At 48.7% G+C, this 18356-nt stretch overlaps 1 protein-coding gene and 1 long non-coding RNA gene across 13 annotated transcripts; one reads left to right on the top strand and one right to left on the bottom strand.

The window, feature by feature from the left end:
* Nucleotides 1-1312: 1312 nt before the first annotated feature.
* On the bottom strand, nucleotides 1313-15021 carry LOC118506713 (GATA-binding factor 3-like). Of its 12 annotated transcripts, none has more exons than XM_036044213.1 (9): nucleotides 14457-14630; nucleotides 9879-10373; nucleotides 3958-4214; nucleotides 3289-3874; nucleotides 2728-3219; nucleotides 2293-2580; nucleotides 1980-2220; nucleotides 1681-1912; nucleotides 1313-1615 (listed from the first exon to the last, which is right to left on the bottom strand). In XM_036044213.1, the coding sequence occupies exons 2-9, from the start codon at nucleotides 10068-10070 to the stop codon at nucleotides 1525-1527; spliced, it is 2379 nt and encodes a 792-aa protein (XP_035900106.1). In that variant the 5' UTR covers nucleotides 10071-10373; nucleotides 14457-14630; the 3' UTR covers nucleotides 1313-1524. The 12 variants fall into 12 exon arrangements, with proteins under 12 accessions (XP_035900106.1, XP_035900110.1, XP_035900108.1 ...); XM_036044217.1 differs by lacking the exon at nucleotides 9879-10373 and adding an exon at nucleotides 10992-11116 and having other exon boundaries at nucleotides 14457-14629; XM_036044215.1 differs by lacking the exons at nucleotides 9879-10373; nucleotides 14457-14630 and adding exons at nucleotides 10992-11116; nucleotides 13555-14294.
* A 1687-nt stretch (nucleotides 15022-16708) lies between these two features.
* LOC118506717 lies at nucleotides 16709-18298 on the top strand. The gene is made up of 2 exons (XR_004905535.1): nucleotides 16709-17407; nucleotides 17465-18298. It is a non-coding gene; the product is annotated as an uncharacterized LOC118506717 (long non-coding RNA).
* The last annotated feature ends 58 nt before the right edge of the window (nucleotides 18299-18356 follow it).

Raw genomic sequence — 18356 nt, 5'->3', positions numbered from 1 at the left:
GGTAAAAGCCATTCTGTGTTGTAGTCTGAAAGCATGTCGCGACGCATCGTTTCCCGCTTCCTCCACACAGACTCCCCACGATCGGCTCGGACCCCGAGCTCGGTCACTGTGGCGCATCAACGCCCAAAAGAGAATACAGGATCATACAAAACAAAACAGAAAAGACCTCTCGCCGCCTTTCTCATAATTTCCGATGCATCATTTCTGCTCCCGCAGTGCAGGCCCCCACAATCTTGGCGTCATGGTGGCCGTCATGGCGACCATTATCTGATTAATTTCCCGCTCCTTATATAAACGTAAATCAAGTAAACCTCCGAAGTACCCGTAGCGCCCCGGTTGGAATGTTTGCCACCACGGCTCAAGCCCCGCATTCAAGCGCGGCCCGAACATTCGACGTCCACCGGACGGTTGCAGAAAGGCGGCAAATATCGTTCCCGATTCTTATCCCTACCCCCCCTTTTGCATCCTCACGAAGATGCCCCCGGGGGGAAGCTATCGATTGGTGTCCCGCACTGGCGACCCCGGCTAATGCAAACGCGTTGCAACTTCGCATTAATCGCCAACAAACACGTACCTCGATGCTTCCACTGCGACATGCTGCACCGGAGATGCTTTTTTTTTGTTACTGGTCGAAAATTCGGTGTCTTGCAAGCTGCAGCTAGCGGCCGAGACTTTGATGTTGTGTGACCGCTTGCTACGCTTGCCGTTCGCTTTCGTACTACAACACATTGGCTCTTTGGCGTGCAGAAACGGCTTGCAGAGCGTCGAAGAAGGTGCATAGAGGGTACAATTTGAGATTAATTTTCTGTGGCGCCAATGAAAAATATAATAGAAAAATACAAGATGATTGTGTTGCCAACAAGCAAACAGCGCTCTTTTCTATGAAAATTTCTCTCATTATGATACGGTCTCCAAGAGATGACTCATCCGGTCAGAAAAAAAAAGATGCCGCCCTAAAATAGTAAAGATCCCGTCCGAAAACCATTCCAATATGATCCGCTCGACTGGGCGCTCAATCTACGGAATGATCTTATAAAGTTCACCGAAAAGAATCGCCCTTGCGTGTGCGCCGACCAGCGTGTGCGCCACCCTGCCCTGCGACACAGCATTAGTTAAGTGGAACCAAGATAAAGTAGCACCACGGCAGATAAGTCGGTGACAATAGATTCCGGAGTGTGCGTCTGCAGTGCTACAACAGCAAGATCACGGACGGACTTTCTCGATCGCCGTTTAAACTAGAACGTAAGGAAACGAATGCTGGAAAGCGTGAGTCACCAGCTGCATAACGATGCGAAGGCCATTCGCTTGGATGTAGGTTTTTAAGTGCACTGTCCTTTTTATTACGAATTACTCTATAAAGCTCCCAGCCCACCGCTGTACATTTGTCTTAGCTTCGGATACATATTTGGTACCTTGCGTTTACATACTAGCTCTATCTACTCTATCACTTAATCTATTGCATTGGCACGCGCACTGGCACACACACACGCGCTCTAGCCTTCCATAGTTTCAATCAATGTTAGGCTAATTACCAGAGCGCTCTGCCACAGCCGTGCTGGTGATGACACTGGTAATCTCTCCATTCGCACCTCGATTCCCATCCATCGATGGTACACTGTGGATATAGGTAAGATGCGTATGAGTATCTCATGCCTCTGATAGCTCCCTCGCGTTACTTACGATATTGGTATGTGACGTGCCAGGTTGTTAGGAACGGGAGCGAGATGAGGCGACGAATTGCCGCCACCGGGCGCACCGGGCGAACTGTCCACGTACCGTGGATCCTGGCCGGGTGAGTTGTGCAGCTCCATCGGCTGGGACGTCGACAGATGCGGTTGGCTGGTGTTCAGTAGCTTTGGTTCGGTCGAGATCGAGTGATACTGGGACGGTATCATCGATGGTAGCAGTTTCCCTGCAGGAAGTACGATTCGTTAAATTCGCCTAACTTACGCGGGAAGTCTAAATCACCTGATGCTTACCTGTATTAAGCCCGTTCATCGGTTGTATCTGCTGACTAGATTTGGGTTTGCGCTTTCGCGTCTGGATGCCGTCCTTCTTCATCGTGATCGGACGGTTTACGCTGTGCAGTTTGTAGTACAGCCCGCACGCATTGCACACCGGATCGCCCTGATTGTTCCGGCGCCACAGCGTTGTCGTGGTGGTTTGACAGTTCGCGCACGTCACACCCGAACGCCGGTTACCCTGAGCTGGAGGTGTTTTCTGGAAACGGGCCAGAGTTTGTCAATGTTTTTAATCTAGCGACTCTCGAACGATAAGATTGATCGCACTCACCACCGCTTGTTTGGCTTTCTGCGACCGATTCGGTGGCCGGTTCGTGCCCGGATTCTGTCTCGTGTACAGGGCGCACGCATTGCACAGCGTATGGCCAACGATGTCCCGTCGCCAGAGTGGTGTATCGGAGCTGCCACAGTTCACACACTCGCGGTGTTCCGGTGGAGCCGCCAGCTGGGGATCGTATGCTTCGTTCAGGGAGCTAATCTGCCAACTGTGCTGCCCGTTTGCCGCGTACTCTCCCACATTGCCGCCCGCATTGTCCATCACGATCGTTCCGGTAAAGTTCTGCAAAGCGAAACAAAGTATAAGATCAAGGATCTGTCGGTACAAATCGGCCTATCTAGAAGGATGGAAGTACAAATTGCATACATTAAGGCGTTCACTGATGCAACAATCAATACAGCGAAGGATCGTATAATAGCGGGCACCTACCGTATTGTAATCGACTCCTGCACCATTCCAATAGCCCTGATAAATCTGTTGCGCACCCGGCGAGCTACTACTATGCCCGGTGGCATTTTCGTACATATTCTGTGAGTTCGGAATCGGTGGTGTGTAGTGAATTTGCTTGGTAATGATTGACGACGAGGTTAGCATCGGCTCGCCCTTGTACAGCACCGGATTGGGGCTCGGTGAATTGTAGTAGATTTCCTTCTGCGGCAGGAACGTGGTGTAGTTCCCGGTCGTGTAACCATCGGACGTGATGTAATAGTTCTGAGGTGACGCTAGTGTATGCACCGGTTCCAGGTTGGTGTAGTGTGTCTTTGCATCGACGGTACCTTCCGCTACCTGCTGCACTTCACCCACCGTACCAGATCCTTCGTGCGTCTCGTACACCTGGATAGTTTGATGATGAGGCGGTTGTGCCTGAACCTGAATCGTTGAGCCGGGCTGGGATGCAACGCTCGATGGGTGTTGAGAAACCTGCCGGAAGAAATAATGCCACTGCCGTAAGTATACGCTTCATCCGCCTAATTGCTCGCGATCCCCTACCGCTTCAATCGTCTGCTGTACCTGTGCCGACTGTGGATGTACGTGATGGTGGGTTTGATGTCCGGGCGGAACCATCCCATGTCCGTGGTGCGCATGATGATGATGGTGATGATGGGGATGGTGCGACACGTGCGGATGTCCCGAGCCCGTGTGCAGTGTCGATGGGAGCGCCAATCCAACCGCTGGCTGCTGGTAGATGTACCGCGAATGTGGATACTTGACGTCCTCGTAGCGGTTCACGTATCGCACCGGTTCCTCGCCATCATTCTTGTACTCCACATAGATGGTCTGCGTTTGGACGGGTATGATGGTGGTTTCTGATGCGCTGTTTGCTGCTGCTGCTGCTGCTGCCGCCATTGCCGCCTCCTTTTCGATCATTTCCCGCTTGACAATCTGCACGCTCGGAGCTGAGGCGGAGGTGCTGGCCGCACTCACCACTACACCCTGATCCTGACTAGTGGCATGGCTCGTCTCATAGCTGTACCCGTGCTGCTCCACACCACCCGCCGATTGAACCGTTTGGTGATACTCCACCGTTTCGTAATCCGATGACTCGTTGGGTGGTTCCTGTCCTTCCGAGATCTCCCTGCAACAACAACACCGCAAACCAAAAGTGTTCAATGGATTAGTCACGTCATGATCAGATCATATCAGCTGTTTGTCACTCACCTAATTTGGCCCGTCGTGGTGATCATTCGCTGTTTATGCTGGTTGATGATCACAGCCGTCTGCTGGCCGGGTGAACTTCGCTCCGAGCCCGGGTGCAGTTCCGAGTTGACGATCATCTCATCCACCGGTACTTCGGTGAGCGTGTGTGACGATTGCGATACGCTTACCGGTTGATGTGAAACGGTTTGATGCACGCCGGCAGACACATCCGAACTGGGCGCCTGCTCCTGTTCCTTTGGCTCGTTAGACGTTTCCATCTGTAACGGTACGATCACAATGCGAAACTGTATTATGCAAAAACTCAACTCGGCTGGTAAATCCTAACAGGCAAATATGCGTGAATCACATGCCTCAGCATAGAAATAGAAAAAAGGGCCTGCCGCTGAGGAACACGTCACTCGCTCGGTCGGCTCACTAAACCAAGCCTGGGTGTCGAAAATCGGTGAGTGACTACGGAAAAAAAACGAGGCTTCTCCAACTCGACTGCAAGTTGACGTAGAAATGTGGGGATTCCGTTAAGCAATCACCGGGCAAAAGCAAATACGACAGCGATGGGTTTGTCGCGGCAGAACCCCACCTCGTAAACTGCCGGCTCGTGCCCGGCCAACTCCGTACTACTTCCGCCCAAACAAGCCCGTTTCCGGTCGACATCGAACCGGGCGCTTGTGGATGCCGATGACGCGTGGGGTCATGACTGGGCAGGAAGTTTTGGTTCCGCTGCGTGACATCAGTCATCCGCATCAGCAGATTCGGCGCGACAGGAAGAAATCTCCCAGAACAAATAGACACCATCGATGAGCCGACCCAGATAGGTGACCCGCCAGCACGCAGGTGCGCTGTGACACGAATGTTGCGTTATGTAAAGCCAGAGTTCCGTTCTCATTTATTGATGCCTAGAGAGCTTTCGTAGCAAGTTTGAACGACTGTCAATATTATTATTATTTGGAAGGATTTTCTATTCATTGGTCTAAAAATTCGCAAGAAGGAAAAAAACAATCCCGTTACTTGATGTTCAGTTTTTTTTATGTATTAATTTAAGTAACTTATTCTTATCAAAATAATTTATCATCAGTTAGTAAAACACATTTTCACAAAAATCTTTGAAGTATAATTACTCCAAGCCTTAGGTCTGTATGGCTTTATGTTTAATGAGCAATGTCCACAAAATTTAACAGCCGATCGCCAACGGCTTTTTCAATTAAGTGCTGCTATCGTATCCTCCAGCAGCACATCCACCTACTGCCTGTCCAATCCAATAAACAGATCTCTCGTGCCCCCCCCCCCCCCCCCCCTTCAAACCCCAGAATCAAGCATCAAATCTTTTCGCATTTCAAAAATGGAGGAAAAAAAAAACAAAACAACCAAAACTAGCCCATTTCCAGCGTCTAATTAATTCACCATTCAATATGCGTGCGTGTCACGTGCGCAACCTAATGAATCTATCTCTATTACCACCGAAACCCAACATCAGCAAAACAACAGTGCGGGGTCCGTTGCTTCGTTCCTCGAAAGGAGATTGCCGCACGGCGATAAGAAGGTAAACACCAAAGGTTACTTTCCATCAGTACACAGTGCCAAGGACCCGGTCCGGTAAGAGGGACACACACACACACACGCACGCAAAGAAACTGAATGCCATTTCCCAATGCGGGATAGGAAGGCATGGTGGCAATGAAGAACCCGACCGCACAGAACCCATCAGGCGGCACGACCCAACGGTACCCGCGGGCCATCCGAGACCTTTGGTGGACAGTTGGCTGGGTGTATCATCATCGCCGCCCGGCATAGGCCTAGATAAATTGAATTGAGAAATAACTCAAAACGAAGTAAATAATGCCGCAATCAGCCAAGCGACCTCACAACTGGGGTTGGCTTTTCGTTCTTTTGTGTTTGTATTTTCCCCCTCTCTCTCTCTCTCTCTCTCTCTCTCTCTCTCTCTCTTTCTCTCTCTCTCTCTGTCTGTCTCTCTATCTATCCCTCTTAAGTGCCGTAATGATGTGATGAAATTAATTTGTATCGTTAGTGTGTCAAAAATGAATGAATATTCTAACGCTCTTCAATTGCCGTCAATTAAACGCGCATGTCCGGTTGGCTGTTGAAGTCCCCGGCCCCAACTGTAGAAACAACTAGAGAACCAACCAAAAACCAAAGTCGCATAACTTTAAACCTGTTCCTGGACAAATCGTTACACATAGTTAGTACAAAAAAAGCAACTAGAAAAAACAGGCTTCTTCACTGGAATGGCGGCTTTTAACACCTGATTAGTGTTTCGCCCCGATTATCACTTCCAGGCTGGTGGCAGTGCCACTAGAGTGTCGGCCCATCATCTAACGCGAACTATCGATACGGCATGTGATACTGTATCGCACCAAACTCATATCTTATCCGATCCCCGACCTACGCCGTCCACGGCCGATAACCCCGGCCAGGCATTCCAGTAGTGCCCGAGTGGATGCTTACACACCGATAGCATCGTACGCCAAGTGCCGCCGCTCTTGAGCTGACCGGCCGGCCGGCAAACCCACCATGCCCAGCCCAAATAAGACGAAATGCCCGAGCGTATGTGTGTGTGTAAGATCTATTTTTACCACTTTTTGCCTTTGCGTTGCGAAACCTCCCCAAGCAAATTGCCATCAAAAAGTCGGAAAACTAGCCCCTATCCCTTAATGGTGGCCTTCGGCTAGCTAAGGCCAGTATTTAGGAGCCTTACGCCGATGCCTACAACATCGACGATGATGATACGCATCGAGTTCCTCGAAAAGCAGCTTAGCTAACCCCGTTCCTGCAAATCATTCTGTTTCGCCCAGCCTGTTTTTCTTTTTTTGTCGTTGGTCTTACACCGAAACGACCATTCGCTTTTGATGCGCGGGAGCTCATAAATGTCAGAAGCGTTCGTAAAATTTCCTCTTATCTACGGCCTGTACGCAGTAAAGCAGCAGCACCAGAACGCTAACCATTGGGAGAGAAAGAAAAAGGAAGAAAAATAGATGCCCTCGATAAACACCCTGGTCTTAGCGATGGACGACGTGTCCCCAAAAAAAACACCTCAGGGTAGGCACAAGCAGTTGGGAGAGTCTCCACCTGGGGTGGGGGGGAGGTGGTAATTAAACACGCCTCACGCGGTCACCTTGCTCCCGCTTTACTGCTCCATTTGCTAACACGGGAAATTACTTGCCACGGTATTATATATTTATGCCCGCCCCGTTCGGATTGGTGAGCGACCGGCGAGAACCGCAGTTCCGATTTCATTTTCTTGAAGCCTCCGCTATCGCATTCGGGGACGCTAATTAAATGGTTCCCGAAGAAAGTCATTTGGCCCGGCAAGCAGCGATCAAGGCTATTTTCGGGCAACTGGGTAGCCTCGAAAGAAAGGTAGTGGAGCTAGTCACTGCGTACGTTGCTACTATGGTTCATTGATCACGCATGGTCGCCCTCCAGCCCTGAACCCGATATCAAAGTCCCGATCGCACCTTCCCTTTTGGCGCCAGCGTGTATATATGGCGCCCTACGCTTCACACGCTACAACCTCACTCCGATGACTCAACGGCACAGGAATGCGCTAGTCGCCGTCGTCGTCAAGAAAAGGAGTTCAACAACTGTTAACAGGCTTCATCGCTTTACGAAAGCTCACTCTACCTCACCGAACAAAAGGCGCGAGACCGTAGGCTGTTTCTCGCTGACTCCGGGTCGAAAAAAAAATTGGACCATCCATCAAGCCACAACATTCTGGCGTCGAAGCTAATGTCCTGCGCCTGAAAGCTTGTAGCTCGAAGGCGTCCACAAGAATGCACCGGCCGCCGTGGACCCGTGGTCACTCCATTTTACATTGCCTTCGACGCACGGTGCAAGTAAGATATCACTATCAGAAAGCTATAAATATAAAGCGCGGGAAAGAAACTGATCCGAACACCGGAATAAAGAAACACGGTGTTCAGGCCCTTGCACGGCGCTGGAAGGATCGCGAGATCGCTTCCGATGATCGGTGCACTGTGTCGCACACCGAGCGATAAGCTCGAATGAGCCTCTAAAATCTAAACTGCTAGTGTCGTCACCCCTGCCCAACAAGCTTTCCTTCGGCGGGTGATCCAAATATCCAAGATCTTCCCTAAATGGTTTTGCTCGGCTGCGGTCCCGTTTGCTTGTTATCTAACCAATTTTACATAGGTTTTTATGCGTGACGTGCCGTTTGGTACGTGGTCCCAGAAATTTGGACCGTGTAATTCTAAGCCCATCGGTTTCGGCCCTCAATCTTGACCGATGGCGAGGGTCTGACTGTACTAAAGATCATCGCAAGGTGGACAGACGGCGCTACAGCACTGGGCAAGCAGATGCAATGTTCCGTACAAGGCGTCGGGTCGTTGCAGGTGAAATATACCCAAGAAAAGCTGAGTTGGTTTCAAATTAATGGCATCTTGACAGAGTAAAACAAGCGTGTTTAAAATATTTGCTTTAACATTGCAAGCTTTCAAAGAGTATTTCGCAATTCTTCTTGGCTTAAACCTGAGAGTCTTGAGTGATAATGCCTGGTCTCTAATGGCTTACTAGACTTGATGATACCAAGTAGATGGTAAGTCAGTTTTCATTACGATAGAATGGCTCGGAAGGGATTCGATCCTCTGATATTTTTACGGGAACAAATTAAAGGAACTCTCGTAGCTATTACTGCAATAATTTCAAAAGTCCAGCTCACTACTGCTATTATCTTACTTCACTGCATAATTAGGATTCTTTTGAAAAAGCAACCACCGAAAGGCACCAAACAAAAGATCACAGTTCCGGAGTGTTGTAAATTTATCTAATTATGGCAGTAAACACACAAGCAATAACGCGTTGCTCCAATAACTCTAACAGACGGCACGCTTGGTTCCAATAAACAATACGTCCTATTCAGTTTTTTTTTGTTAAAAAAATGGTTTCAGAAAATTGGACGAAACCAAAGACGCAAGCGCCACTACATCTTCATAAAAAAAAACTTCGTAATTCTCGACCTTGACCATTATTGTGTCATAAAGTATGACTGCAGGACCTACGATCCGTATGGCATCAGTTATCCTTTGCAAGTACGGAAAAAAAGGAAGCACATGAGACGCAAAAAAAACCTTGGACTGCCCTTCTGGAGTCAACAACTTGTCCGTGTGGCGCCACTAGTTATGGTTATTGCGCCATTCAAGGTACTGCTTTCAGCACATAGGATTCGAAAGAAAGGTACGCCCAACTGATTATCCGGTTAGCACACCTAATAAGAGGCTCGTTCGGAGAGGTAGAAAATCGAAATTGAAGGCAATTGTCCTGCCGAAACCCATTCATACTTTTTTGACCGAGTCCCTGTCTCGTAAAGATTGTGATTTATGGCACACCGGAGATGGCAGAGAAGTGGTATCCTTCCGCAGCTCGCTACCCATTCGTAGCATTATTTTATCACCGTGGCACTTGGTTCAATTGTCTTTGACCGTGATCGTAGTGATTTGCGCAGAACGCACGCGACGCATGTTGACGATTCGTAAACAAAACAAAACCTCCTCGTACTACACCTCCTGCATGCGTGGGTCGTTCTTTTATCATACATGCAAGGGTTCCAAGATTACTCATCCGGGCGATAGGGCTATCGATAGGCAAACCGGGACACACGATAACCATCTATGCAGCCGAGACCTCCCGCCAACGCCGGACTATCATCGGGCGGAACCATGTGTGTGGGATCCTCCGATAAAAAGGTATATTTTATCTCCATATACTACTGGAGAAGCTGCTGATACTGGGCGCCTGCTGGCACATTTGCGGTCGGCCTATCTGCAACGAAAACCGGCATGCGTCTAGCGTCCACTGATTAGAGTCCTGTGTGTGTCTGTGGCTTGACAGCGATTAGGACTCGCGCCGGCCGGCATAAACAGACCCGCAAAACTCTTCGCCCAGACTCCTACCTTTGCAGCATCAGCCGACGATGATTCGTTGGACGGTGGGGGAGCATCGTTTGGTCCCGTAACCATCGATGCCACTGACGCCGTCGTGGTCGTCGAGCCGGGTGCACTTGTTACGGTCGAGCTTGGCACCAGGCCGGTCTGTGGACAACTGACCGCGACTCCACCATTCTTCGACTCCGACGAAACGGCCATCTTGCACGATTCCTACCACGTGACCACGCGCCGTACTATTTCTGGGACACGAACACTTCGCGCAGCAGAATGCACCGTTCACAAAACACTGATGGGCTTTATCCTGCCCAGGGCCACACTTTCGTCGACACGCAACAACACAACTATTGTTTATCGGAAGCCCTTCTTCGCTAGCTTGGTGCGATATGAGATTTGGGATTGATATGCGCGCACTCGAATCGATGTGTCTCACTCGTACACCGATCACACCAGAAGGAGCATCTCACTGCGACTAAGGACTCCGCGCCGCACGACATGTGGCGACTACCGCACCGCACAAATTATGTACATATTGAACGAAATTGATCGGGGCGAGAGAAAAAAAAATGACGGCCCTCCTATGTATACGTATGTATCGAACACCTCATTGACCGATCCGATCCGATGTTCCGAAGGGTGCTCGGGGTCCGCCGCGAGAGTGTGTATTGTGGTGTTGTGGACCACGGTTCGTCCCCACGTCTACCTCGAGCTACGGCCGCGAGTGATAGCGTGCCCAGGATAGGCTGCCATATCTTATCAGTTCAAGTCGAGGGGGGCTGATATATTTCGTTTGTAACAGTAAAATCTAACACCTTCCCAACTCTGCGGCCCAACTCTCGATTGCACATAAACGCACACACAGGCGCACACGCCCCTGTTAGATTCTCACTTACGCATACACAGCAAGCTTACGCACAATCAACACGGCCAAGCTGACGTTCTTACATCCATCAATCAATCGTCTCGCGCGCACACACACACTCACCCAGCAGGCGTTGAGATGCAATCACATCGACCGATCGATCGATCGACAACAAGAGAAAAAACGCAGCGTACTTCCGAGCTCCCAAAGCTTTTCCCGCCCAAAGCTACACTAACTTACAGTGTTCCCAGCGTACTCACCGCAAGCCTTAAACCCGTAATGCCCGATGACATCCGGATGACCGACCCGTGACAAGACCCGTGTTCAGTGGTATTCGGGGCGTACGGCTCACTAACCGGCACACCACTATGCCATGCTCCCCGTACTGAATCCGGTGTAGATGGCGGACGTTTGCCGATGCCGAGATGTTCCGAAATGGGAGAGACCGAGAGGAAGCACACAAAAAAAAGCAAGAGCGACATCGTAGACACACACATAATATTGTACAAAACATGAAACAACACACACATGGCTTTGAGGCCAAAATCAACATTGGCCGACCTGGTACGGTATGGCGGTGTGGTTTTGGTTCGTCCATCCGGAATAGCCCGGGGAAGGAAATAAGCCCTCGCGCGCTTGCCAGTTGCCTTCGTCATCGGCCTCTGTTTGTCCAGAGGGTGCAGATTTCCAGCGTCCGCCCCACACCTCCAACTCACCTCTCCGCAGGCCGTACAGTTCGCACCCGTCACCACCAGTTAGCCCACGCTCGTTTTCTCCGGGTCTCTCAGAACCCCCCCTCCCGGGCAAGAGTTCCTCCAGTTGCATTCTTGTTTGAACTGCAATAAACTCCGAACCGTGCGGTAAAGTCAGGCCCATAAGCGCTTTTTTTTTGCCTTACTCGGGCAACCTCCGAGCAGTTTGTTTGTCTATGAGGTTTTGGTGTAGTTTTGCTACGATTTTGTTTTTGTAAGTTTCCGCCACCACGGTTTCGTGCGGAATTCCGTTCTGAACCCGATTCTACCTACGCGGTCGTGCACCAGAACGCAAGGGCTGATTTTTACCAGTAAAACGAGGATCCTCAGGAAGATCGTCATGGGCAGTCAAACACTTCCCAAAAATTGCAATCGATCCTCCGCAATCACTCACGTCTTGTTTGTTTGTCTCGGTTTAACCCTCAGCGCTCAGTGACGTGTGTTGCTGGAACAGCACGAACAGCCCGTACCCGACCGTGCTGAGACAAATTTGTTGTTTGCTCATAAATTGCTGCTTCGAAACGATCGACGTCGTTTGTGCATTAGCACGAGCCCGAACAGCACGGACGCTGCATCTACCAGCACGATCTGAAGCTGTAACACCCAGCACCCCGAACACAAACGTAGCTATCTCGCAACAGCTCACTTATCTGATATGCGATTTCGATCGGATAAGCTAAACGAAACAATAATGTTACGATCAGATTAGCAAACGCGACTGATATGTGAGCATGCAGCAAGTGGGAAATGATGGTACAAACACTTGTCTTGCTGCGTGGTATGTCTTCATCACTCTCCAGCAAACCAACCTCCCCGGAAGGAGCCAGTGTTACAGTGTAGCGACATCTGCAAACTTAATCCATTTTGGGGAGCAAAAAAAAACCTGGGGATTTTTATAATCCTAAAGCAATCCATCCGTTTTCCTTCCTTCCTGCCTAGTTTGGGCTTCACATCCAGTATCGATTTTCGGTAGGCTAGTTGGGCTTATCTTATCTACCGTAGCATGTGGTACTGAGTCCGGTGCGGCAGCAGCAGCCCTAGACTAAGCTAGCGACCCGTTGGATGGAACTCCTGGTTGGAAAAACAAACCGCAAAACAAACATAACACACACGGCAGCACCATAAACTGCGTGGTCAACACAAAAAAAACAAGTGGCAAAAACAAACGCGTAAGCAGCAAAGATCATTACTCACATCAACCTTCATGATCCTCAAATTTATGGGCAAGGGATTGAAAATATCATTATCTAATCCCCAATTACCTGGCCCAACATGATCGATAAGCTCCAGGTCGGTTAATCCTGCTCAAATGAAACTAAACGCAACCCGCCGTGTATACAAGCCTTTCCAAGTGTTTTTGTTTTTCTCATCTGCAAAGATGTCCATAAAGCAGACGCACCTGATGGCTCCACCTTTGCGCGTCCATTGTGTTGCAGGCAGAGCAAAAAAAAACACACAATTGCACCTATTGTTGTGCTCCTCTGACAGTGTATGGATATTGATTGATCGGTAGCACAAAACCACATGAACTTCTATCAATCTTTCGCCCACTTGGCAGGAATCTCCATTCCGGGTGGGACTCCCGGTATTGTTATTTTCTCATCTACCACACCTTCGGCAGCGTTGTTCAAGCTTCTTCTGTCTGCTGGAGAAGCGAATCATCATACCCGGGAGGTGTTCCGGGCAGGTTCCTCCCGCTGACAGCTCACGGTAAACGGGGTCCTCCGGAACCGGTGCCGGAGGGATTAAATTTTCTCCCGCGATTCCTTCACCTGCGCAGAAACTGCGCAACTTATTTGTAGAGCGGCCCGGTCCAACCGAGCAGCGGTGTTTTGCTACAGTTGCTTCATTTAAGGTGGGCACCGCGTCTTATCTGCCCATTGCAACATACGACACCCAGTGCCCAGGGGAAGCACTGCCGGCATATATGCAGCAGACACTCGGTGTGGCCAGCGTACAGCGACAAATGCTCATTAGGAAGGGTAAACACACGATAATGAGCTGTGGTGGGGATGCCTTCGGGGGAGGGTGGGGTGGGGCGATCGGAAAAGTGTGATAACGGGAACATTACCTGTGTGTGACGGGGGCTCTCGGGGGCTTCGCGATACCATTTTCTGGTATGTGTGTTTTGCTGTTGTTGTATTCTTCGTTGCCCCACCAACAGCTCTCGATACACTCGATTGGATGGATGGGCCTCCATGTACTTATCAACGAGGTTTCATCGCAAGTACCCTAGGCGAAACGGCCAGTGGGTTTCGCCTTGCTTCACCGTGACTCGGCACAAGTGCTCCATTTTGTGGTTGAAGTGCAACATCGCACATCGCTCGATAGGATCACGGCGGCCAGGCCGAGGAGCTCTTTTATGATGCGCAAGGCGTCAGTCCTGCTTCAGTCCTGGCCCCTTTCTTCTCTCATGCCCCCGTGCGCTGAGTTATCAATCGAAGTTCTGGGTAACAGCCAGTGTGGGGTGCCCGACGTTTGGACAGTATCCGATAAAATGATATCTGTCAAACAGGTTGCCGGGAATTCACACGAGCACCCTTCGCCATCACATCAGCTATCCACGTCACACCGTCGTCATACGATGGCGAGGGCCTGCTACGAAGAAGACACCCTAAAATCCTACTTTTCCTTCCATAAAGTGATACTGTATGAATTGTACACGGAACCGGTCCGTTGGGAATGACTTATATGACACTGCTGTAAATCGCGATCCACACGGGCAGAACGGAACTTGCGCGTCACCAACGCTATCACGAAGCAGACATCTTAACAAACGTTTGCGCCTAAGCACAAGATCCCCACGATCGCCATTTTTTACCCGTTTGACACATACATTGGGTAGGCTCACTGCTCACGCAACAACAACTCAGCTCAGCTACAGCTAATGTGGCTCAAACCACTACATCACAACTACTCCGCGATCAAGCGTCCAGCGATTGATTGTCACTTACACGAAACATGAACACTCACCCCGTTCCACGGGTTCCGGTACCACGTCACCCTTCAACCCATCGTACCCTCCTACACCGAGGCTGACAGGTTGATGATCCTGTCGCGCACCTGTCCAACCCAAAAACGACCCGCACGCGGTACCGAACCGCGGCACAGATGTTGTTCACCCGTGTGATGCCTCAAATATTGTGATAATATAATATAATATAAAATTTAGCACTCACTGGCGGGCGGGTTTTTTCGAGAGAGAAAAAAAAAAGTTATATCTCAGTACAGATAGTGAAGTGGTGCGGTGATAAGTTAACATATCAATTTGTTGTACCTTGATTTGCACCGCGTTTTACGCTTCGGCAGTCCACGGAAAGCGCTCCGCCTTCGAGTCGGTTGTCGCTCTTTCACGATCCGCAGGAACGGTACGCCGGGTCCGGGAATGTCGCACCGGCGCCAGAACCATTCGTGCCGTATGCCATCGGCCACGGGCTTGAGTAGAAAATGGGAGATGTGGGTGGAAAGTGGGGACACAATTTGGGACGGAAACGGTTGTCTTCCACCGGAACACCGAGGCTCGAGGCTGCCCGAGCGCAATAGGCAAACCATTCGGAAAAGCGACCACCTTTCCCACTCTCTGGCGGCCGGACAGTTATCTCCCTATCATATTAACCTTATTATTTCTTACATGCAAAAGGATGATAACTCCCTATCTCTGACAACAGTTTTATCAACCTATATCTGGGCGGGCGGCCGAAGTGGGACTTCTGATAGGCGCAGTAGCAACTACTATGCTACTTGCAATGTGGTCCTTCAAGTCAGCGGTACGATGCACTAGCCGGAAACGATTCGCTGCACTCACGCACAGGATGCGGAAATAGTGTGCTGGCAGTTGGCGGGCTGATATTAAAGTGACCACAAAACAGATATCAAACCTCGAACGGAACGTCAGGCGAGGGATGCTCCAGCTGAGGCTAGCTGAGGGTGAATCAAGTCAGGAGAAGCCAGCTTACAGCCAGCTAACAGTTCCTGTCATACCTTTACTGCATTCCGTTCCCCGCAATCCTTTGTCAAGGTATGAGGTGGAACTCATCAAGCATTTAAGTAACGGATTCCTCCATTTTTGAGGATATTTGTGTACATGAATTAATCTTCTTTTCTGGCAATATAACCATGAGAGATCCTGATCTGCCTGAGAGGACCTGCCAAATCTTCCTTGCAGTTTGAGTTTCATGACATTATTTACCTGCAACAAGGTAAGGTAAGTAACCTGGACAGTAAGTACTATATACTGAAAAACGAGCGGGATGAGACTTCATGAGCTAGATCATCTGTTGCTCTGTGAGACTTCAAACCTGCCATATGCCTCCATGTTCCCCTTTGATCGCACTCATTTTAATGAGCATTTCTGTACACACTAATTTTCTATATTCCATTCCAGTATTAAAGTTTCACTATAATTCTCGTGTACAAGAATCCAAAGAGCATTTAAACTGCATTTATTATACAATTTACAGCTGTTTGCAATAATTTCTGTTTTCTGTGGTAGCCAACAAAGAAGGAATTCAGAGGCCTTCGGTGATCTATTGCAAACAAAGATCTCCGAATGAGTATAATGAGTATTTCAAATAATTTTAACAAACTAGACGTTGATTAAATTACCCCAAAAACTGTTGATTCTTCAACAAGCACAGCAAAGATTGGAGTTAGCTCAGGATTTCCTTAATTAAATCACTAGCCATGAAGAATGAAGTGAACTGTGTTGACAGCAGGTTGCAATACATGAATCTACCGAATATATCGTGAAAAGTGGTAAATGCCTTTATTTAGTTCCTTAATTGGCATATTAATTTAGCAAAATAAAAAGTCGATGAAGTATTTCAACAATTGCCTAGACATTTTGATCGTCAAAGACTTCAAAGTTCTAGAAATTTAAGCTATCCGTTTCTCTTTGGATACACTTTATTATTTAACACTTTCCCTACAACCGTTTAATCAAGAAAATAGAAATCAAATGGCCCAAAACGGTTGGCTCTTTGCATAAGTCGTTGATCATTAGAAATGTTTCAATCAATTATGTAAGAAACACTTTTTGTTGTTGATCGGACAAAGTATAACTGGTGACGATTTTAAAGCGACATGTTTTGAAATACATTCCCCCGCAAGCATACTTTTGATCCATACTCACAGCATCTATAAACAACTCGACGACGACACAATCTTTTACCATCCAAACACAACACACGAACACTTCTTAGGCCAGCTTGATTACACCTCAACTTTGTCCAAGGAGTTTCGCCCAAAGCATTTGCCCCTTTTGCGCACCGAAGAAATTATGACATACAGCTACGGTGACGCTCGTCTAGCCTTAATCGTTGTTTAAATATTTATCAACCCGCAAGGAAGGCCGTACATTCTTAGAACCCTGGGACAGAGTCTCGGTAGATTCACCCATCTGAAAGGAGTTAGTAAGCAACGACCAAAAAAAAAAGTGTGACGTTGATGCATCCATCCAAAAATTATACCCCATAAAAAGGGTGTTTGATTCATTCTTTCCGTGTAGTTACTTCCCTCCTCCTCCTTAAGAAAGCCTTCCCTTGGCTCGTTGCCTACCCGTAAAATCTTCCCGGGAACCGGCTGGACTCATTCGTTTGTATGATTTCTAACCTTTCGGGCTCGACTCGGCAGCCCTAGCGTGCTGTTACTTTCTGCTCTCATGCTCATACGTTCTTTCACTCTTCACCTTAAACCAGAGATATAGACAATCAGTGTGATTGTAACAGATAACCGCCAGATAGAAACCGTTCATATCTGCCAGATATGAGGGAGCTTTACCAAAGGAAACCGGCCCACTCGACACGGCCGTTTTGTCGCCTGTGCAAACAGATAAAATCGCATGGCGGACAAACCGGCAGCCGGCCGAACCTAAGACGAAGTGTTAGTTTCGGCCTTGGCCGCCCGGGTGCAGTATGCGCGCAAAGGTATGCTATAGTAAATAACATTATCAAACTTATTATCTTATAATATGATTATCGCAGATATTCATTACAATTTTTCCTTCCTGTCTACTTCCTGCGCGAGCCTATCGAGCGCCCGCCACAGTATCAGAACATCAGTTTTTAACTGCGCGTGTCAGTTCGATTACGGCCAGAGACCCAAAAGGGTCCGGGGACTCTGGAAATCTTCACCGGTGTTTGCTGGCCATTTTTCCTGGAGGAATTTAATATTGTGTAAAATGTAAAGCCACCCGTGCTCATTACACCGGGGGCGAACGTGCTCGCAAGCATTCGTGGCAAAGTGTAATACTCGGTCCGTACCGAGTGGCCCCGGTAACAGTGAAGAAACCCGCGCGTGCGTTTATAGTAGTGTTGTTCTTACTCTTCAAAACAATAAAATCGTCAACTGTGCAAACGGAAGCCCTCCGTGGCCTCCGTGGCCTCGATGGCCAAGTTTACGTGTGATTTACAACGGACACGGTCGAAATATTGTCTCGTCACAATTTCGTACAAGCTGTGTTTTTTAAGCACTTCAATCGGCTTCAAATCGATCCGAAATCGGGCAGCTCGATCTCGCACGTTCAATAAAAATTCTTTATTTAGCCATGTTTCTACGTGATTGCACCACCATGGGGCGCGCACAGAGAGACACACATTCACACACCGTGTACGTGTATAAATGGATGGCTGTAAAAGTGTAACAGTAGTACATAAGCGTTATCTATATCACGCCCCATATCAGAAACTCTTATATTCGCTAGTTTTACAACGTCTGTGCAAGAGACCAGAATATGGTACACACACACTCACACCACTGTAAGCATCCACCAGTGCGTTTGATAGTGATGATGCCGATGACGATGGCGAAGTGACTAATGGAAATAATGCTACACAACACTCTGTTAAAAAAAATATGATGAATATTAGTCGAGAT

This window comes from Anopheles stephensi, chromosome 2 (genome assembly GCF_013141755.1).
Source record: "Anopheles stephensi strain Indian chromosome 2, UCI_ANSTEP_V1.0, whole genome shotgun sequence".
Lineage (NCBI taxonomy): Eukaryota > Metazoa > Arthropoda > Insecta > Diptera > Culicidae > Anopheles > Anopheles stephensi.
This window is presented reverse-complemented; position numbering and strand designations above follow the sequence as displayed.